The 20848-nt window shown below is 62.4% G+C and overlaps 1 protein-coding gene and 1 long non-coding RNA gene across 9 annotated transcripts in view; one reads left to right on the forward strand and one right to left on the reverse strand.

Annotated features, from left to right (window-relative positions):
* COL18A1 (collagen type XVIII alpha 1 chain) overlaps window positions 1-17905 on the forward strand; it is a 94485-nt gene extending 76580 nt beyond the window's left edge. For 4 of the 8 annotated variants that reach the window (XM_059875252.1, XM_059875315.1, XM_024975014.2 and 1 more), the window contains 27 exons: window positions 890-1021; window positions 1367-1429; window positions 2608-2634; window positions 3390-3425; window positions 3789-3860; window positions 4168-4203; window positions 4497-4586; window positions 5032-5061; window positions 5136-5162; window positions 5350-5412; window positions 5644-5718; window positions 6502-6528; window positions 6751-6804; window positions 7094-7168; window positions 8639-8707; window positions 9283-9325; window positions 9813-9875; window positions 12248-12291; window positions 12556-12678; window positions 13148-13301; window positions 13384-13457; window positions 13789-13944; window positions 14375-14407; window positions 15430-15675; window positions 15847-16044; window positions 16483-16598; window positions 17469-17886. In XM_059875252.1, coding sequence (XP_059731235.1) covers window positions 890-1021; window positions 1367-1429; window positions 2608-2634; window positions 3390-3425; window positions 3789-3860; window positions 4168-4203; window positions 4497-4586; window positions 5032-5061; window positions 5136-5162; window positions 5350-5412; window positions 5644-5718; window positions 6502-6528; window positions 6751-6804; window positions 7094-7168; window positions 8639-8707; window positions 9283-9325; window positions 9813-9875; window positions 12248-12291; window positions 12556-12678; window positions 13148-13301; window positions 13384-13457; window positions 13789-13944; window positions 14375-14407; window positions 15430-15675; window positions 15847-16044; window positions 16483-16598; window positions 17469-17682 — 2340 coding nt within the window. In that variant the 3' untranslated portion in view covers window positions 17683-17886. Of the gene's footprint in view, window positions 1-889; window positions 1022-1366; window positions 1430-2607; window positions 2635-3389; window positions 3426-3788; window positions 3861-4167; window positions 4204-4496; window positions 4587-5031; window positions 5062-5135; window positions 5163-5349; window positions 5413-5643; window positions 5719-6501; window positions 6529-6750; window positions 6805-7093; window positions 7169-8638; window positions 8708-9282; window positions 9326-9812; window positions 9876-12247; window positions 12292-12555; window positions 12679-13147; window positions 13302-13383; window positions 13458-13788; window positions 13945-14374; window positions 14408-15429; window positions 15676-15846; window positions 16045-16482; window positions 16599-17468 lie in introns of all 8 variants that reach the window. The other 4 variants (NM_001429092.1, NM_001429091.1, NM_001083388.3 and 1 more) reach the window with 2 other exon arrangements.
* Window positions 7347-9489, reverse strand: LOC112448014 (uncharacterized). Its single transcript, XR_003036277.2, has 2 exons — window positions 8906-9489; window positions 7347-8365 (listed from the first exon to the last, which is right to left on the reverse strand). It is a non-coding gene; the product is annotated as an uncharacterized lncRNA (long non-coding RNA).
* Window positions 17906-20848: the final 2943 nt, after the last annotated feature.

Raw genomic sequence — 20848 nt, forward strand, 5'->3', positions numbered from 1 at the left:
TCCACACCCCCATGGCCACATCTGTGCCCCCCTCCCTGAGGCCCCAGCCCATCCGTGAGCTGGACCAGCGGGCGATGATCTGAAGCCTCCCCAGGTGTGAGGTGGATGAGTGGGCACTGACCCACAGCCTCCCCAGGTGTGAGCGCCTGTCCCCAGGATGCTGCTTAGGTGGTGAAGTTTCCCCGTCCACTGGGGAAACCCGTGGGGAGCAGGGGAGGATGGCGGTGGGATTGGAAAGCGATTAGACAGATGGTCAGGAGGAACCTGGAGGGAGGGACAGGTTTCAAAATGGAAATGCAGGTGTGTAAACACACACACATGCACGCACGCATGCACAGGTACAGGCTCCAGTGATAACCAGGAAAAGCTGGTGAGGGTTCCAGGGAGGGAAAAGGCACAGCCAGGGGTGAAATTCAGCAGAGGTGAGGTCGGGTCCACTGTAGCTGAGACCCCAGGCCCTAGAATTAGATGCTCAGGTGCGGGGGCCACTCGGAGTTGAGAGCGCACGCGAGCGAGCGTCTAGAGCGAGATGCAGGAGCTCCAGTGGCTGCCCCCCAGACTCCCCGATGGTAGCGGGGTACCGCCCCCCTGCCTGCTCCTTCTAGTGGAGCTTCCCCTTCTTGCACGCTGAGCTCTGAGGCCCTGGAGGAGCGTCTCAGGCACCGCCTGGGACTCTCACTCGGTGGCGGTTCCACGTTAAGTGGACAGGGTCTCGTGGGGTCAGCACAAAGGTGCCGTAGGATTTGTGCAGCCCCTGCTGGGCTGTTTGTCCCCTGGCTTTTCAGAGGAAAGCATATGCAGGATGAGGGCGGGGCACCCAAAGCGCTGGGGTGCCTGGGGTTTTAGCAACACCCGAAGCTGAGGGCGACAACTTTCTCTACCTGCACAGGGAAGCAAGGGAGACCTTGGCCCCGTCGGCGCTCCTGGGGAGCATGGCCTGGCAGGAGCCCCTGGACCCGCAGGCCCACCAGGGCCCCCTGGCCCCCCGGGGCCCCCGGGCCCAGGATTCGCCGCAGGGTTTGTGAGTACCCGCTGCTCCTGGCTCCCGGTGCCATCGGACACCCACGCTGACCGGCACTGCTGGGGCCACAGTGGCGCCGCCCCTACCTGGGCTTGTCTCAGCTGGCGGGGGTGGAGTCTTCACAGGGGAGCCCCTGGCCGTGTCGCCCAGGACGGGCGGGTCGGCCTCAGAGTGTGGAATGGGGGGACATTCATAGCCCAGCGTGTCTGGGGTCCCGGCACCCCACCCAGCAGGAGCCCTACAACAGGTGACCCCCGCCCTGAGAAGCCACCCTCTCTGGGGGTGGGCCCAGGTCTCTTCCTGTGAGAAAGACACAGACCTGAGGGTCCCTGTGTTCTCCTCCAGGACGACATGGAAGGCTCCGGGAGCCCCTTATGGTCAACAGCCCGAGGTGCCGAGGGGCTGCAGGTGAGCACCAGAGCTGGGCTTGGTCAGCTTGGGGATGGGACTTCCTGGGGGCAGGGCGCCCCGGGACTGGCCTCTGGTGGGGACCAGGAGCAGTGCCACGAGGGGCGGCGAGCTGCCTGTGTCCAGGACGCTGTCTGCCTCAGGCCGCCGGGAGGGAGTTAAGTCTCCAGTGTGCGAAGTGCCACTGCTGCTGGAGCTGAACGACCGCACGGCAGGCTGGGCCCTGCAGATGGTTCTTGCTGGGAACGCCCACCCACCCTCTCCTTACGGCTGTAACTTGGCTGCACGCTTTTGACCTGAGCAGAACTGTAACTAAATACAGATGGGGCCAGTCCTACGCTATTCCACCTCGTGCCATCGTCGTGTGCACTCGTCAGGATCAGGTCCAGCTGAGAGCCTGGTGTCCAGAGATCACAGGGGCCCAGACCAGACGGACATGCAAGGGGCGCGTCCAGGGGACAGGACACCTGGGATGGGCAGAGAAGGGGCTCCTTTCCCTCAGGAGCCAGCACAGACCCCACTGGCGTGCTTGGGGGCCTGCAACCAGTGTCCAGCTGGGCCCTTGAGTCTCAGCCCAGCGAGGTAGTGGCGGATCAGGCCTCCTGCACTGCGCACCACCGCTTGAGGGTCCTCACTTGGACAGAAGCTAACTGGGGAGGGGAGCAGTGTTGCCCTTTAAGTTGGTACCTTCCCCTTTATGCGGCAGAGAGGCTTAGTTTGGGGCAGTAGTGGTTGGCTGCCTTGGCATCAGGTGAAATGTGAGCCAAGGTGACCAGGCAAGATTGCAGGGGCTGGGGTCCCCTCTTTAGATCCAGGGACAGAGCTGCAGTGTGCCTTGACCTTGGAGGGGTCCATGGGCTGTTGCGTGGCCTCAGTGATGGAGACCCTCGAGGGAGGTTGAACCAGCCAGTTGGATGGCAGCGTTGTTTCTCGTTAATAAAGTGCAAGTCTCTTTGTGTTGGGGTGACCCAACACTCGTCATCTGCAGGGTGGTGCCAAGAACAGACCACTTCTGGGAGTATGCGGGTGTGCAGGTTCCTGTTGATAAATGCCGTTTTCCTCCATGTTTGTTGAAAGTTGTGAGCACGGGAGGGGCTGATTTTCTTATGGGGAAAGGCTGCACCCTCAGGGGCAGGAGCAGCCCTGACTGGGCCCTGTTCCTTCTCTGTCCCCCACAGGGACCGCCTGGCACGCCCGGAGTCAAGGTCAGTGAGAGATGTGTTAGCCTGGGGGTGCTCGCTGCTGCCAGGAGCCACTGTTCAGTGGCCTGGAGTTCCTTGTGGGGAATTTGCAAAGTACAAGAAAATCTAATGGGGGAGTGGTGCCCAGGCCTGGGGTAGGGGTGGCCTGGGTAAAGATGGCGGTGGCCCTGCCATCTTTCTGACTGCGGGGATCCAGACCCTTGGCTCCACATGTCCGAGGTCTGTGCTGATATAGGGGAGAGGGAGTGGGGCTCAGGGAAGGATCCCCCAGCCCAGGGCAGTGGGTGGCGCTGGGCAGAACCTGGCTGCTTCTCGAGGTCATCCTCACTTGGCTCTGCCCCCCACCTCTGTCCCTGGAGGACAGCGAGCCCCCACCCCTCACACACAAGCCTTCCCGGGTGTGCAGGGTCCACTGATTGTCAGCTCCTACCTGCCACCCAGTCCCTTGGAGCATTCTGCTTTGATTTGAAAGCCTTTGGGACAGTTCAAAGAATTGCTTTTTAAGGAGGATGCAATTCTTGCCTTTCTAAAGTTGTGACAGTCCCGAGTGCAGCTGTTCTTCAGAGGGGCGCAGTGGCCTGGCTTGCTGCACCATCCAGGCTGGGATTCCACCTGTCTGGGGGCACAGGGTCCCAGCCCTCAGATCTGAGCTGGGGCTGTGGCCTGGAGCCACCTGAGTGGTTCCCTGGAGGAGGGGTGGGTGCCACCCAGCGGGTGGGCAGCGCTCGCAACCCCACAAAACCCTTTGTCCACTTCAGGGGGATCCTGGAGCTGTGGGGCCACCAGGGAGCAAGGTAAGAACATTTCCTCAGGATCAGGAAATCCATAGTGAGCAGCTCTGGTCTGGGGACAGGGAGGGGTCCCCAGGCTGAGGTCAGGGCTTGGCTGGTCCACACCAGGCCTAGCATCGTCCTCCCACCACCCCCAAATCCACCCGCTTCAGGTGCCCCAGGTTTTCCCTCCCATCTCAGCTCTGCCATAGAAGCCTCTGCCCCCTGCCCCCATGGTGCTCTGGAGGAGGCTGACCAGGTTGAATCACCCCTAGAAACCACGGCCTGGCCAGCTCCCAGACACCGTGGCTCCCAGATACTGTGGCTCCTGGAAACAATGTCCACTGGGCCCTGGCTGACATGTATGCTGTCCTTGCGTCCCTGCAGGGAGAAGTTGGAGCAGACGGAGCACCGGGCCTCCCCGGCCTCCCGGGCAGAGAGGGTGCAGCTGGACCCCAGGTAAGTGACCGCCAAGGGCATCGGGGCCGACAGCCCCAAGGTCACCACACAGGGATGAGAGCTGGCACCCCAGAGTGTATCTCAGTGTCCCCACGGGGACCAGAGACCCCAGCTCCAGGGGATGTGAGTGGGGGTCCAGGCTGCCAGAGGGGTTTCCTGCATAGCTAACACCCCACCCCAGGCCCCACATGGTCAGTGAAGAAAAACTCCACGTCTTCACTCAAGGCCAGTCCCAGAGGCCTGGGGTCTCCAGGAAGCGGGGCTCATGTTCTGTGTATGAGAAACTATTTCCTCTCTGTCTCCACAGGGACCAAAAGGAGAAAAAGGCACTCAGGGAGAGAAAGTGAGTGTGGGGGGTCGTGGGAATTGATGGACGCGTTGGCCGGTGCCTGGCGGGACCAGGGCTGCTGTCCTCTGCCCCAGGCCCACCCAAGTGGCCTTGGAGAGTTGGGGTGGGGATCCATGCTCAGAGCCTGCTCTGCCTGGGGTGGGGGGGTCGCTCTCGAGACCACTGTGCTCAGCCCCCAGGCACCTCCTCACACCCCGTGGGCACTGGGAGCCCTCCCAAGTGCCAGCTGGGCTGCAGTTCACCCCCCACAGCAAACGCAAGTGTGGATCACTGGCTTTCTCTTCCAGGGAGACCCAGGGAAGGATGGAGTGGGGCAGCCAGGACTCCCGGGACCCCCCGGACCCCCAGGGCCTGTCGTCTACGTGTCGGAGCAGGATGTAAGGACCTGCATGGGTGGGCACATGCTCTGCCTGGCCCCCCAGGGCTGGTTGCAGTCGTCAGGGCCACCGGTCCTCCCCCATGGGACAACCCCCAGCGACACGGGGCCCCATTCTGCAGGTTCCTCGGGGCTTCTCGGGTGGAGGTCGGGCCTTCCAGAGCTGCCCCCCACTGCCCCTTGCTCGTGCAGTTTGTCTGCATGTCACATGCTCCTGCTGTGACATGTCCCCCCAGGGTGGGGCACTGTCCCCCGGCCCCAGGGTCCCGGGCAGTTTCTTTGGTGCGGGAGGCAGGCTCCCGGAGGTGGAAGGGGCTTCACTTCTCATCTCGGGGACCTTGGGAGGATTTCCTTTATGCTGACACTCTGTGGGTCTCTGTGGCTAACGTCATAGTAAATGTGGTCCTCTTCCTTCTTTCTCCATGGCTCTGCTGACCCGTGGACAGAGAGTGCTGGCGAGCGTGCCAGGCCCCGAGGTACATGCACCCCGGGATGGGCTGGGCGTGGGCAGCCTCTCCGGGGGGGAGTCCTGACTGTCCTCTCTCCGCAGGGCCGTGCAGGCTTCGCTGGCTTCCCCGTGAGTACCTTTGGGGGTGTGGGGCGTGGGGCCTCCCAGCGCTGAGGGTGGGGGGAGCCCATGAGGCCGAGGAACTGAAGCAGGAGCCCCCGTCTGGCCAGGGGTCTCAGGCAGGCATCTGGGGCTGGGCTGTGGGTCCTGGTCCAGAGCAGGGGCATTCCGGGCAGCCCTCTGTGTCTCCCCACAGGGACCAGCCGGGCCAAAGGGAGACCTGGGCGCCAAAGGCCAGCAGGGCATCCCGGGACCCAAGGTGAGGAGCCCCAAGGGGCTGTCTGGGGTCACTGGGTGACTGCCTGTGGGGAGGGGCCTGGGGACAGGGGCTGTGCCTGGTGCATTCCCTCTGCTTGTTTCCCTGCACCAGTGGAGGCCCCACTCATGGCTTCCTGTCCTTGGGTGTCGAGTTGGTGCCGAGGGGAGTCTACGGGGGGTGCGAGGCCCATTCTTCCCTGAGCTGGCCTTCTGAGCTGCCGCTCCATTCCAGGGTGAGAAGGGAGAGCCGGGCACATTCTTCGGCCCCGATGGCAGAGCACTGACCCCCGCCCAGAAAGGAGCCAAGGTGAGGGGTGTCTGGATGAGTGCGAGGCTTTGTCCAGGCTGGGGCCATACAGATGGCACAGAGGGTCCTCCTAAGGGGGCAGGTCCTGCCTGTGTGTGGGAGCCTCTCCAGGTCAACTTCCAGAAAGTTCTGCAGCCTTGGTCTGTCGCCCACCCGTTTGCTCCTCTCCCACTAACCTGCTGGGAGGACCCCCAAAGCCTAAATCTCAGCTCAGCCTTGGACTGGCTCGCCCTTTGTCTTCTGCCCATCAGCTGAACCCACCTTGCAGAGGGGCTGGGGGCTCTTGGGGGCCTTGTTTCTTGGCCTCGGCCTCACCCCTGGGAGCTGCACCCCCTGCAGTGCCCAGCTGGCCCTCAGCCTCTGGAGGCATCACCACTAGGGCTGGGGTCCAGCCTTCCTTCCTCAGGAGGGAGCCAAGAATGGCTGGGTTCAGGAGTGGGTCCCTTGGGGAGCCTGTGCCCTGGGTCCCCTGCTCCCAGCAGGTGACCCCAGCCGTGGGGAGAGCTGGACCCAGACCAGCAGGCTGTTGGGGACAGGCCTACAGGGGGGCCCGCAAACCCCGGCCTGGGCTGCAGGGCTGGCCCCCCAAGCTTCAGGACCCCTGGCGTGTGCCCCGTGCACGTGCCCAGGACACAACCCCCAGCCACAGCCCCCTCCCTCTAGTTCTTTCCTTCCCTTCCTGGGCTCCACTGCAGGAATTCAGACGGACACAGGGACCCCTCGGGGCTGCCTGCTGGGGGGTGACCTGAAGCCAGCTAATGGTGCCTCTGATTTTCTGTTCAGGGTGAGCCTGGCTTCCGAGGACCTCCGGTGAGTAGACCAGGCTTCCCCAAAGTGCACACACTTGCGCTGGGTGTGAAAGCACACAGGAGGCTTCGGAGGGCACTGCTGCCTGCCTGACTGCTGGGTGGGCAGGGAGCCGAGCTGACATCCGGCTGCACCTCTGAATGGGGGGAGGGTATTAGGAGGGAGACCCCAGACACGGGTCTGGTTCCTGCCTACCTGAAACCTGGTCTCCCCTTCCCCCTACAGGGTCCGTATGGGCGGCCCGGGCACAAGGGAGAGATCGGATTCCCTGGACGGCCGGTAGGTCCCTGGGTCTGAAGCCAGGTGCAGGCGTCAGCCCAGGCCCGTGCGGAGAGTGGGCCCAGAGGGGAGTGGACTACAGCCCCATTGCTGCCCTTCCCCTGGAGACCACCCACCCCTCAAGCATGGCTCTCTGCAGCCCTGCTCACAGGCAGCTCGGGCCCCAGAGGGACAGACACCCTGAGGAGGGCCTGGGTGGGGACAGGAGCTGCTGGGCTGGCGCCCCAGGGCCGATGCAGCAGTGCTGGCCAGCACCCTGCAGCCCCCAACCCCCTGTGCTCTGCCGCAGGGGCGTCCCGGGATGAACGGGCTGAAAGGGGAGAAGGGGGAGCCGGGGGACGCCAGCGTGGGATTCGGCATGAGGGTGAGTGTCCGATGGGGTGTGCGAGGCGGGGCGGGGGCATCCAGGCCCGGGGCCTGGTCTCAGGGCTTGGGTCTCAGAGCTCAACCCTGGGTGGCTTCTGAGTGGCCTCAACGTGTGACCATGGACATGCAGAGCCTCGAGCACACACATACATGCACACACATACACGAGCCAAGGCCACGGAACAACATGGTTTTCTTGGAAGGGCCCTGGGTTGGGCACCTCCTGCCTGTGGGGCTACGGTTTCTGTCACCTTTTGAGCCCAGGGTCACAGATCGGTAAGGTCGCCAGTTAGGCCCTGTGACATCTCCATCCGAGAGGCACCATCGAGATGCAGGACTCCTTCCGGACCCATCTGGGCTCTTAGTGAACCCGTGGCCACTTGGAGCCTTTTCCCTGGACCCGCTCCCTCCCAGCCCGGTCACTGCCTGGCCGAGCAGTGAGGGGTCCTGGGGGCGGTGGTTGAGGCCTCTGCTCTTCTGGGGTCTCTGGCACCACTGTGTCTTCATCTCGCCACCACCTCCTCGTGGACCAAACCGTGGTGGACATTTCGTGAGGACTCAGAATGTAAGGCAGTGACCTGCAGAGCTGCGTGATGGAGGGGGACGGTCACTTCTGTCCAGGAGGAGGTCGGGGGCTGTCCAGTCCTTCCTGCAGAGCTCCGTGATGGAGGGGGACAGTCACTTCTGTCCAGGAGGAGGTCGGGGGCTGTCCAGTCCTTCCTGCAGAGCTCAGTGATGGAGGGGGACAGTCACTTCTGTCCAGGAGGAGGTCAGGGGCTGTCCAATCCTTCCTGCGGTCCTGAGTTCCCAAGGCAGCGTTCCAGCCGCTGTGCGCTTGCCTTGGTCAGAGTCCAGTGGGACTGGCTGCTTCATGGACCTGAGCTCGTGGCTCTGTTCTGCTTCAGCCCTCTCTCCTCAGCCACAGGGCAGGGCCAAAGGTGCCCAGGTGCTGAGAGAGGGCGCACATGAGGTCCTAGGATCGTGGGCTCCGGGACCTTCATCACTCAGGCTGGTCCTTTGTCATATGAGCCCTTTCGGAACAGGCACTTCTGATGCTATACGAGTGGACTGTCTCTCCTCTTTCCATGAGTGGGTGAACGAACGGAGAGTCACATTCATGCAACACGAGTAAAACCCGCAGGTGCTGGCCTCGTGGGCTCCCTCTGACCTTGGAGACACACGGCCGACCTTCAAGCTGGCAGTAAACACACGAGCTATGTCTGAGGTCGTGTCCAGCCCAGATGGCCGCCCGCACGCCCCCCACGGGACGGTTTGAGGAGGACTGTCATCTGGGGCTGGGAAGGTGACAGCCGTGGCCACAGAACAAATTGGACACTGTCTTGATTAGATGTTTTCTGACTTCACTGTGATTTTCAGAAACCCTCCCGCCCATGTCTGCCATCCTCTCCAGTGTTGGTGGCCTCGCTGGGAGCATGACTGACCAGATCTTTCTCTTCCCCCCACACAGGGTCCAGCTGGCCCACCTGGGCCTCCGGGGCCCCCAGGCCCTCCCGGGACTCCTGTCTACGACAGCAACGTGAGTCACCGAGACCCACTCTTCTCTATACTGGCCTCCTTACCCCTCCCTGACCCCAAGGAGGTTAACCCCCAGGGAGGATCTGAGCCCTAGAGAGGGTCCAAGCCCCAGGCAGGGGCAGGCCAAGCCATCACCTCTGCGTCCGCGGTGGGGGTCCTTCTGGGAGGGGCCAGGGCAATGGGACCCAGGTCCACCCACCTTGTAGGCTGCGCCTGGTGGGCAGTCAGTTAGAAGACAAGCCCCCTGCCCCTGGGGGGGAGATGATGGTGGGGGAAGGGAGTCCTCTCTGGATCTGGGCTCCCGAGCATGAGCCTGTGGTGCTGGGGGGTGGACACCCCCATTTCACAAGGCTCAGTGATGTGGGGCAGTCATGTCACGACCAGAACTTCAACCCCAAGTCCTCTATCCTCTCCCTGCCTCCCTGCTTCTCTGTCCTGGGGAGAGGGGTGTGGGGGACGGGGCCTGTGTGACCTCACAGGGGCTTCCAGGGAATCTGGGCAGAGACCTCGGGTGGGTGGTGCCCTCAGTTTCCAGGGCGCCTTCCTCACTGGCCACCTTTGGCCCATACTTCACAGGCATTTGTGGACTCTGGCCGCCCTGGACCCCCAGGATTGCCAGGTGAGGGGTCCTGGGGCCTCAGGGAGGGCAGGGCAGCCCCTCCGGCCACAACTCAGAGCAGGTCTCGTGGGGCGGCCCTCACAGGGGAGCTGGATGATCTAGGATCGCCAGCCCCAGTTGACCACGGCCCGTTTATTGGGCTCCAGGGTCCCACCTGCACAGCCTTCCAGGAGGTCCAGCTGTGGACAGGAGTGGACACCGAGCAGCCACTCGCTGGCTGTCCACAGTCCAGCTCCAGCTCCTCATGACAGCCCCTCCCGGCAGGGGTGATGTGGCCTCTGGAGCAGAGGCTGCGGCCCCTGGGCCGTGACCACCAGGCACTGGCTGCTCACGAGCTCTTGCTCTGAGGGTCCCCAGGTTGCCCCCTCCCTGGCCCGGGCCTGCAGTGCACTTGGCGCCCCCCAGGGTCAGGCCGTATGCGGGCAGGAGGGCGTCCTAGCAGCCTCTGTACACGTTCAGTAACAGGCACTGGGGTCTGTCTCTCCAGGGCACCAGGGGCCTTCTGGACTCAAGGGTGACAAAGGAGACGTGGGCCCGCCCGGACCGCCAGGTGAGGGTGCTCTGAGCTGGGGGCTGCGTGGGTGGTCGCCCGCCCGCCTCTGGAGGAGGGGGGCAGTCCCTCCCAGGCTCAGGGGCCCTGACGGGACGCCTGGTGTCCTGCACAGCCTTGGGGCAGGGTCGGGGGAAAGGATCTCAGGGCCGAGGTGATGGCCAGGCAGGGTGTCCCCACACCCAGTCTTTGAGGAGCGGGGCTGGGCCCCCATGTGAGCCTGCTGGGGAGACCCAGCATCCCCAGTGCACTGCAGGAGCCTTGTCGGCTGGGGTCCTCCAAGGGGGTGAAACCCCAGCCTCTCAATGTCCCCTGAGATGGCATGAATCCCCAGCCGAATCCTGCTTCTACAGGTGGGTAAAATCAGATCAAGTAGGCGCTGGGAGCAGGGTGGTCAAAAGCCGGGACAGCTGGACCCCTGGGCACTGCCAGCCAAAGGGTGACTGAGGGCAGGGCTCTGGGGGAGGGGCAAGCTCAAGTTTGCCCTTCAAGCTGTCCGAGCAGAAGCTAACCTTACTCTTGAGAAAGGTGAGCTCGTCCAGGGCCTGGGTTTCTTGGGGAAGAAGTGGGCAACGTGGACAGGAGTTTCCAGGCTCGGACTTAACGGTGATGACGCAGAGGGAAGGCAACGCCAGCGCAGATTGGAGCCGTGGACGAGAGTGGGGTTTAATTGTCGGGCTGAAAACCACAGCCTCTGGATGTGAAGATTCTGTGTGACTTCAGCAGCTGGGACCCAGATGACGAGGGGAGGGGTCAGCATGGAACTCGGCCGACGTGCTGGGAAGTTGGACAAGCCGAGGGAGGTCAGACATGTGGGTGAGGACATGCGGGTCAGGTAAGGGGCAGACGGGGTGCAGGACAGCATTTGAAGGCGTCATGGCTGAGCTTCCAAACCAGGGACGGGCTCAAGGTCGTGTTCACGCAGAGTCCACACGACCCACAGCTGATCCCTCACGAGGACCGGAGGAGCCAGAGGGTGCAAAGGTTTCAAGACGTTGGAAGAAATTAGCGGCTCGCCTAGAATTCAAAGACCTGGGTTCGATCCCTGGGTTGGGAAGATCCCCAGAGAAAGGAACGGCTACCCACTCCAGTGTTCTTGCCTGGAGAATTCCATGGACAGACGAGTGTGGTGGGCTACAGTCCATGGGGTTGCAAAGAGTTGGACATGACTGAGGGACTAACACTCTCACTAGAATCCTGCATTCCGTGAAGACATCCTTCTATAGGAAGAGGAAGCGGACAGCAAGGCCAGCCCAGGACACGAGCCCCCTAGTGGGCTCAGCTCAGGACCAACCAAGACAGAAGGGACATGCCCCTGATGGTGGAGCGGGAAGGTAGAGAAGCATAGGAAACACTCGACCCAGAGTCGGCACGAGAGGCGAGGAGCCTGGAACAGTGGGGCAGAGAAGCTATGTTGAAGCTTTGGAACACAGAGTGAAGATGGAGTCAACCCAGATCCACCGGCGCATACGTTCAGAGAGTGGGTCCTCTCCTGTTTAAGGACAAACATTGTCAACAGGACAAAAAACAAAACTATGCTGCTTACAAGAGACACCCCCAAATGCAAGGACGTGAGAGCTGAGGGGGAAGCAGGTTGTGGTCTGGTGAGAAGGGAGCCGTGGGTGTGTGCGCACGCCTGTGTGTACTTGAGAGAAGTCAGACAAGTTATTTTAGGGCAGGAAACACTCCCCGAAATTTTTTTTTTTAAGTTTATAATCAAGGGGTAAATCCACCAGGAAAACACAGCAATTCTAAATTTCTGTGCCCCTAACAACATAGCTTCAAGATACAGAAAGCAAGAAGCAACAAATCTGAAAGGAAAAACAATCACTCATCAAAGAGGGGGACGTGTAAGTGAGGGAGGCAGCAGACGAGAGGCCGGGTCAGCCCGCGGGTGGAGGAGCCGCACAGCCATGACAGCGGCCCCCCCACCGGCACTGGGGCCCCCAGGCCCTCGCCCAATGCACGGCCAGTCCCTGTGGCGTGTCTGCCTTCAAGAGTGCGACCAGGAGCCAGTGTGGAAGACACCATACCGTGTACAGCCACAGCGTGGACGACCACGCTTTTGCCTGTGTGTGTGTGTGAGAGAGAGAGAGAGAGAGACGGTGGTTGTTAACTGAACATCCCGTGGTGGTCATTTCACAGTAAACGTCAGTCGTTGCATCCACAGTGCTGTGTATCAGCAGTAAAACTGAACAAAAACACCAAAAAGTATCAAGTAATTGGGAATAAGTGTAACAAAACATGCAGGAGATCTCTGTGCAGAAATACAGAAGTTATAGAAAGAGGAGGAGACGTAGGTACGTTTGGGGGCCGGGGGATACGGGAGGAAGTCTGCCTCTCACCAAGCTCTCCCCCAAACCCCTCCATAGGGCAGTTCCCGTTTGACCTCCTCCAGCTGGGTGCCGAGATGAAGGTGGGTAGCATCCCTCATTCTCACAGTGCCCCTCCACGGGGCCCCAGAGGGCACCCAGGACCCGCCATCCCTGGCTCCACTTTTCGGGAACTTGGCTGACACAGTGGGAGGTTGGGAGGCTGAGTCCCGTCCTGCAGGCTGGCCAGGCCTGGGCTGCAAAGCATCTGGCTGCCTCGCCTGGGCCTAGGGCTGCTGTGCCCACCCCTCCCCATGGCGGCAGCCACCAGGAGCCGGACTGTCACCCACAAGCATTTCCATCCACAGGGGGAGAAGGGGGACCGAGGGGCCGCTGGGCAGAAAGGAGAAAGGGGTGAGCCCGGGGGCGGAGGATTCTTCGGCTCTGGTGTGCCTGGCCCCCCCGGCCCGCCTGGCTACCCAGGGATTCCGGTAAGTGGGGCCCCAGGTCGCCCACAGCTGCCTACACACAGGAGCCTGGAGCTGAGGGAGGTCCCCTCTGCGGGCTGGGCCCTGACTACCCACCTTGGTCCTTTGCCCCAGCAGGGGTACCCACGTGGGAGGCACCCACAAATCAGGCCTGGTGGGCTCACAGTGGCCACCCTCCCAACTGGGCCCTGATCTGGGGCACCTCCGCTCCTGCTGGTGCTGTCCTCCGCCGAATCCCCTCAGGGAGACTCTCTGTCCTGAAAGTGTCCGGGGGCCGTGGGGCTGTGCCTCTGTGTGGGGCTGCCCTCGCCTGCATCCTGGGGTCCCCTCCCAGCAGAGGGTATGCAGGACGGGGACAGGGAGGGGACAGCGGTTCGGGGACCATGGGCTAGTGGCAGATGCAGCCCAGCCCAGATGCCTGTCCCTGGCCTGGGGACACAGATGACAAGGCTCCGTGTTCTGTCTCCCCCAGGGCCCCAAGGGAGAGAGCATCCGCGGCCAGCCCGGCCCTCCGGGACCTCAGGGACCCCCTGGCATTGGCTACGAGGGACCCCAGGGGCCTCCTGGGCCCCCCGGACCCCCAGGGCCCCCGGGACCCCCTTCCTTTCCTGGCCCCTACAGGCAGAGTAAGTAGGGTAGGGAGTGGCCCTGGGCTCCAGCTCCCTCCAGGCAGGGCCAATGTTCCTACCTCTGGCTTCTCTCTCGTAGCCATCAGTGTTCCTGGCCCGCCAGGCCCACCTGGGCCCCCAGGACCCCCTGGATCCATGGGCACTTCTTCAGGGGTAAGCACCGCCCTTCTCCTGACCTATGGGATCCTCACTGCCCAGCTACCCTTCCCTTTAGAGGCTGTCAGGGGACCCCAGCACCAAGGGCCCCAAGACATGACTTCCAAAGCAGAAGTGGGGGCCCAGGTGTGGCTGGGGTCAGAGATGGGCAGGGGCGGATGGGAGCCACTGAGAAGGTCCCTCCGCTGTGCAGAGGCCATGTGGCCCAGGGCCTCGGGGGCTGACATCTCCCCACAGCGCTCCTGGGGCCATCCTGGGGAGGAGGTGCGACCTAGGTCTTCAGACGTCCCAGCCCCACCCCTCTGTGAGCCCTGAGGCCCCTCCGCAGGGATCCACTGGGCTGGGCTTCCAGCAGGTGAGGGTCTGGGCCACGTACCAGATGCTGGTGGACCAGGTGCCGCAGGTGCCGGAGGGCTGGCTCATCTACGTGGCTGACAGGGAGGAGCTGTACGTCCGGGTCCGGAATGGGTTCCGGAAGGTTCTGGTGAGTCCTGGACGCGCTCTCCTTGCACATGGTGGTGGGGGTGGGGTGGGGCGGCTTCCCGCCTCACTCTGGGATGATGGGAGGTGGAAGCTCGGTGGTGAGGCCTGGTGAGGCCTGGGTGAGGGCACCAGACCAGCCAGGCGGGGTCCCCTGGGGTCTGGGCGTGATGGCCAGTGATCCCCCATCCTTGCTCACCTGTCTCCACCTTTTATTAGAAGCTGTTTTGTAGCAGTTTTAGGTTCAGAGACAAGTTGCTGTTCCTTTTTAAACTGACAGATGTCCTTACTGTGTGCTGGGCATGGGGTGGGGGAGGGGTGGGGGGCCACCAGGACGCAGCCACGCCGGCTTCCACTCAGGGGTGGGGTGGTCTGGGTGAGTGGTGCCGGCTGGGTCAGAGGTCCTGAGGTGACCCCCCCCTGTTTTCTTCCAGCTGGAGGCCCACGTGCCCCTCCCCCATGGGACGGTAAGGATCGCCCCTTCTTCCCACAGCCAGCTTAGGGCTGGAGGGCCGGAGCTGGGTCCTCAGACCACACTCATTGCCCTTCCAGGAGAGAGGCTCCTTTGATTTTGGTCTTTCTGCCCTCATCCACAGGGACAGACCCTTCAGGGGTGTGAGTGGAGGGAGAGGGGGGATAGTCCAGTTTCCCAGGTAGGGGCTGTGTCACCCAGCGGCGGCTCCTCTGAATAGAAGTCACGGTTTCTCAAACGGTTCAGGAGTGGGCTCCATCCTAGGTTGTGGGCATGGGGTTCTGTGTGGGTCTGTCTGCCGCTGCAGGGGCTTGGGAGTCCCTTCTCCCACTCAGCACCTAGCTGTGCCCCTCCCTCCCAGTTGCTGGGCACTGTTCCAGGGGACAGCTGCGCCTAAGCAGGCACGGCCCCCGGCCGCAGGTGACACTGTCAGGGAGACAGGCACCAAGGTGGTCGGCGATGGGCAATAACATGGTAATATAGACACGTCTCATGTGGACACACGAGGTGGTTACAGCGGTACAACTGCATTAGAGATTACCACCAGGTACCAGTGGACAGGTGTCAGAGGCTTGGGTGCTGTGGGAAGGGCAGAATCGGGAAGAGGTCCAGGGTCCAGGTCCCACTCTGAGGGGCCGGAGGCTGTGGGGTCAGGGTGGTCCCTCCCTGGGCCAGGGGAGAAGCTGGGTTCTGAGGGTCAGGACTGGGGGCTTGGGCAGAGGGCCAGCTGACCTGACTGAGATATCAGCAGGCCGGCTCCCTCCGGACAGGCTAGGTGCCCCCAGGTCTGGGGTGCAATGCCCAGCTCACCACCTCCAATCTAGCCCTGGCCGCCCAAGAACACAGCCGGGTGCAAATGAAGGGCGCACAGGGCCGGGCATCAGGAACTCCCTGGCAGGCAGCAGACCTACACCCGCTCCCTCATGCCCCCCTCACGCCACCCCGCGGGCCTCACCACGGCGCCCACGTGGGTGCAGCAGGCCCGGCCCCACGCGCTGTCGGCCTCTCCCCCTGCAGGACAACGAGGTGGCCGTCTTGCAGCCCCCGCTGGTGCAGCTGCATGAGGGTAATCCCTACCCCCGCCGGGAGGTTCCACACCCGACAGCGCGGTCCTGGCGGGCGGACGACATCCTGGCCAGTCCCCCGCGCCTGCCGCACCCCCAGCCCTACCCCGGCGCCCCGCACCACGGCGCCTACGCACACCTCCGGCCGGTGCCCCCCACGGCCTCGCCCTCCCACACCCACCACGACTTCCAGCCGGTGGTGAGTGACACCCCGCCCGCTGGAGATTCCGGAACCTAGGGCGGCGGGGCGAGGCGGGTAGGGTGCTGGGGAGAGGGCGGGGGGTGGGGGGTAGGGAGGATGCGGGGCAGGGCCGCCCGGAGACCCACCGCCGACCCTGGCCGGCCGCACTGACCCGAGGCTCCCCCGCAGCTGCACCTGGTGGCGCTCAACAGCCCGCAGTCGGGCGGCCTGCGCGGCATCCGCGGCGCCGACTTTCAGTGCTTCCAGCAGGCGCGCGCCGCGGGGCTGGCCGGCACCTTCCGCGCGTTCCTGTCCTCGCGGTTGCAGGACCTGTACAGCATCGTGCGCCGCGCCGACCGTGCCACCCTGCCCGTCGTCAACCTCAGGGTGCGTGTGCGGCCCCGCTCGGGGCTCACCTCTGGGGACCCCTGCCCGCGTCTGCCAGGGGCGCTGGTGCCTCACCAGCTGGGGGAGGCAGCCCGGTCCCCCTAGGCCGTTATGTTCTGCTGTGGCTCCCGTCCCCGCAGAGTGCCCTTTACCGGGCTGTGTCCGTGGCTCCTTCCCCGAACGGGAACAGTGTGCTTTCTAGATACTCCGAGGTTTATCCTCTGAGTGCCCACGTCCCTCAGGACCAGAGGTGGTAGACTTGGTCCAGCTCGGGGTCCAGGGCCGGGGGTGGGTGCCTGCATTCCTGGGGGTTAGGAGGCCTGGGGCCAGCCTACCCTTAGATGGGTGAGAGTGTTTTGGAGACCACTGAGACCACCCAGCCACCCTTGCCCCTGGCGGATGGTGACCAGACACGGGCTGACCCCCTCTCCTCCGCAGGACGAGGTGCTGTTTCCTAGCTGGGAGGCCTTGTTCTCAGGCTCCGAGGGCCAGCTGAAGCCCGGCGCCCGCATCTTCTCCTTCGACGGCAGAGATGTCCTTCAGCATCCCACCTGGTAGGTCTCCATGCGGGCCAGCAGCTCGGGTCGTCTGTATCCAAGAGTCCTGAGCAAAGGGGGATGCTCTGGCTCTGAGCCTGCAGGCTGACTCAATCCTGACACATGCTTACAGCTTAAAACCCACAAAATCCAAGATCACAGGAGGAGCGGTAAAGGTGGCTGTTTGTGGTATTACCTGAAACACCTTCATCTGGCCTGCTTTCCCAGCAAGTGCCCCCGCCTCCTGCTGGGAAGGCGCGTCTGGGAGACCACAGGCTCTGACCCAGTTTGTCACATAAACATCACAGAGAATGACTTATGGAGATTCCTCAAAGCGGGATTTCTGGGTCGGAGAACACATGTCCAACATGCTCACAGAAGTCACCAGGTGGCCCTCAGGCTGGCCCCACGCCCATCGCGCTCTGCCAGCAGGTGTGAGGACTCCTGTTTGCGGACACTTAGGGGGCTCAGGGTGTCACATGAGCCTGTGTCCCAGCCTTCACTGGGGAGCACTGCCCAGGGCTGTGCCCTGGCCTCTGTGGGCTCCACCAACCAAGGGGCTACACCTGGTTCCTAGTGAGGAGGCTGGCAGCCTTTGCATGACCACTCGATGCCAGGTCCCCCCACCCCAAAGGGCCAGCCGTCCATGTTGCCATGCCCTGGTCACCAGGCAGTGCCCCCCCAAAGCAACAGCAGCACAGGGTGTGATCCGGGAGGTAAAGCCCCAGGACTGGGTGGGCCTGAGTGCTGGCAACCCGAGTTTTTGCTCCCTAGCGGCCCCCACATCCCGCCAAACCTCTACCAGCGGGAGATACCCTCTTCTGCTTGGGGTGGCTACAGCCTGGGAGAGGCGGGCCCAGTGAGACTGACAGCTGCTGCACCTTGCAGGCCCCAGAAGAGCGTGTGGCACGGCTCAGACCCCAGCGGGCGCCGGCTGACCGAGAGCTACTGCGAGACGTGGCGGACGGACAGCAGGGCGGCCACGGGCCAGGCCTCCTCGCTGCTGGCGGGCCGGCTGCTGGAGCAGAAAGCCGCCGGGTGCCACAACGCCTTCATTGTCCTCTGCATCGAGAACAGCTTCATGACCTCCTCCTCCAAGTAGGGCCTCTGCGGGCACCATGGACAGGTGGACTGGTGAACAGAGTGCGAGAGAGGAGCCAGGCGCCAGGCAGGAGGAGCGGAATGCCCCCAGCCTGGGCAGAGAGCCTCTGCCGGCACCCCAGGGAGGGGACCTGGCTGGGACATTTGCCTGTATGGTTCACGTTTCATATAATCCTCAAGAAATAAAAGGAAGCCAAAGAGTGTATTTTTTAAAAAGTTTAAAACTGCCCGGTGCTCAGACTTCCTACTGGCCTTGTTTTGACAAGAGGCCAACTCTGGAAACTTCTGCCCAGGGAGGTGCATCCCCAGGACCTCCTGGGTACCTTGGGGCGGGGTCTGGGGTGGTGTTTGAACTGCCCCAGCTTCTCTGCTTCCCAGAAACCCTTGTCCTGCCAACACAGGGCCATCTACAGAGAAGCCACGAGGGGGCGCTGGAGCTTCACCACCTTTCCTCCCAGCAGCCATCCTGCGGAAGCTTCCAAGCTTGGCGCCCCACCGCTGACCCGGGCTCCTCAGCTCCACCTCCCCGGGCTCTGGGCCTTTTCTCCTCCTGCTGCTGCTGTGTGTGGCCAGTCCTGCCACAGGGGGTGGGGATAGTCTACAGTTAGTGACCCCTCAGGCACAGAGCCTGACCCCAGCCCAAGATGTACTTGTTGAGGGGTCCATAAACCCAGCACCCGGTCCCTGGACCTGGACCTCCCACTCAGCACTAGCGTACTTTCCCCAGGGCGAGGATCACCAATTCCAGCTCCAGCCCAGCTCTGCCCAGGAGCACGTCCAGGACCCATCTGGGCCCAGATCCAAGCCCCCGCAAGTCCTGGCCGGAACTGCCTCTGGTTGAGCTTAGCACCAAGGTCCTGGGTCCACCTTTGCCGGACATGGAGGCAGAAACCCTTGGAGGCAAAGGGGGTGGCCACACGCACCTGCCCAGCCAGCTCCGAGATGGGCAAGGCTCCATGGAGGGGTGGGGCCAGCCCCGGACCGGTGACGGCCATGTGTGCCTGGTCCCTGCTCAGTACGATCTGCACCAGCACGTCCCTGGGGAAACCCACGGCGTGGCCCTCCTCGTGGGAGGAGAGGAGGGGACATTTGGGGGTGGACACAGGCATCTCTGGAGGAGCTGATGGGATGGCCCTGCTGGGATTTGTAGGCCCAGCTGCCCCAGGGCCTGCTGTCCGAGCCCTATGACAGTAAACCGAGGGCCTGGTCTGTGGCTTCCCAACAGCCTCCAAATAAAAACAGCCATTCGCACGGACGCCTGGCCTGCAGGAGCTCTGTTCCTGCCTGGAGACCCCACGGGCAGAGGAGCCTTGTGGGCTACAGTCCAGGGGGTCACATAGGCAGACACGACTAAGCGACTGACTTTTGTTTTCACTTCCACTGTCAGGAGGCGAGTCCTTGTCTTGGACTGCCCAGCTGGCCAATCCTGCCAAAGGGGTATGTGCAGGTGTGCAGACATGCACGGATACGCATAGGTATGCACAGGTATATACAGGTGTGCACAAGTACACAGGTGCATAGTGCACACGTACACACAGATGTGCAGGTGTACACGGACGCACGTGGATCCACAAGGGTTTTCAGATGCATGGTCGTCCCTCAGGCCCATGGGGATTGGTCCCAACAACCCTACAGTACCAAAACCTGAGCTCAGGAATGCTCAGGAATTCTTATGTAAAATGGTGTGATACTTGCATGTAACCTATGCACATCCCTCTACATAGTCTAAATTATCTCAGATTACTTCTAATACCTAATACTACGACCCCATGACTCTACAGTCCATGGAATTCTCTAGGCCAGAATACTGGAGTGGGTTGCCATTCCCTTCTCCAGGGGAATATTCCCAACCCAGGGATCAAACCCAGGTCTCTGGAATTGCAGATGGATTCTTTACCAGCTGAGTCACCAGGGTAGCCCAAAAAATGCTGTAGAAACAGCTGTAAATACAATGTACACACCATGGTAATAGAAAATGGAAACTCTATTTTGGAAAATGGCAAACTCTATTTTGCTTTCTGAAGCTTTCTGCATTAAAAATATATAATTTCAATCCACGGTTGAATCCTCAGATGTGCGTGGATATAGAGAGCTGCCACGGGTGTGCACTGGTGTGCATGCATACACATGCGTGCAGGTATGTACGGGTATGCATAGGTACATGGACATCAGAAGTACACGGATTTGAGCAAATACACGCAGGTGTACAGATATGAGATATAGATACATGCATGTAACTGTTGTTGGTGGAGGCCACAGGTGCCACACACCCATCTTCTCTCAGGTCTCCCTGGGGGCGGCCAGCAGCCTCACAAGCCCCTCAGAGCCGTGCGGGTAGTCTGTGCCCTGGGCTCCTGACCCAGCCGTGTCCCACAGCTGCTGCAGGCATCTGACCTCTGAGGGGCGTGCACACTGCACTGAACAGGAGCTCAGGACTGGGGGTGGCAGAGGCCGAGCAGGGGGCCAGCGCCTGTGGGAGGCTGCAGGGGGAGCAGGAGGACCAGGCCACTGGGCCAGCCACACCGGGGGGTGCTCCTGGGGTCCAGGAGCAGGTCGTGGGGGCCTGGAGCAGAGCCCTGCCTCCTGGGTCAGTAGCAGAGGCAAGCCCTCTTCCCTGAAGCCCCGCTGGTTCTCCGAGGATGGCAGAACCGGTGCTCGCTGCTGCCTCTTCCCGGCAGGGTCCAGGGAAAGCTATGGCGTCTCCCGCGGACCCACTAGGGGACCACCTGCCCTGAATGACCTGTTGGCTGTGACTTACCAGAAGTCCAGCCTCTTCCTCAACCCTCAGGGTGCCCTGAGATGGCCCGCTCACCCAAGTCAACCTCGGGGACCCCAGGGGCAGCCAGTTCTGGAAGCCCTGTCCCCAGCAGGCATCCTGCTCTGAAGTTGGAGCACCGGCCTTTTCTGTGGACCTTGAATAAAGGCCAGAGGCCACAGGAGGAGCTGGGATCAGCTCAGGTCAGGGTCGGGTCCTTGCCTGTGGCTAGGGGCAGGGCTGGGCCCCTCCATTGGCCTGGTGGACACATGGAATCAGGTGCCCCCTCACGTGGGTTGCATGTCCATATCACGTGTCTGGGCATCACATCTCAGAGGATGTATGGCTGGCTCTCAAGCACCAGGGCAGTGCTCAGGGTGGCACAGGCAAGTCCCCGTGGGGCGGGTGCGTG

Source organism: Bos taurus, chromosome 1 (assembly GCF_002263795.3).
Source record: "Bos taurus isolate L1 Dominette 01449 registration number 42190680 breed Hereford chromosome 1, ARS-UCD2.0, whole genome shotgun sequence".
NCBI classification, from domain to species: Eukaryota; Metazoa; Chordata; class Mammalia; order Artiodactyla; family Bovidae; genus Bos; species Bos taurus.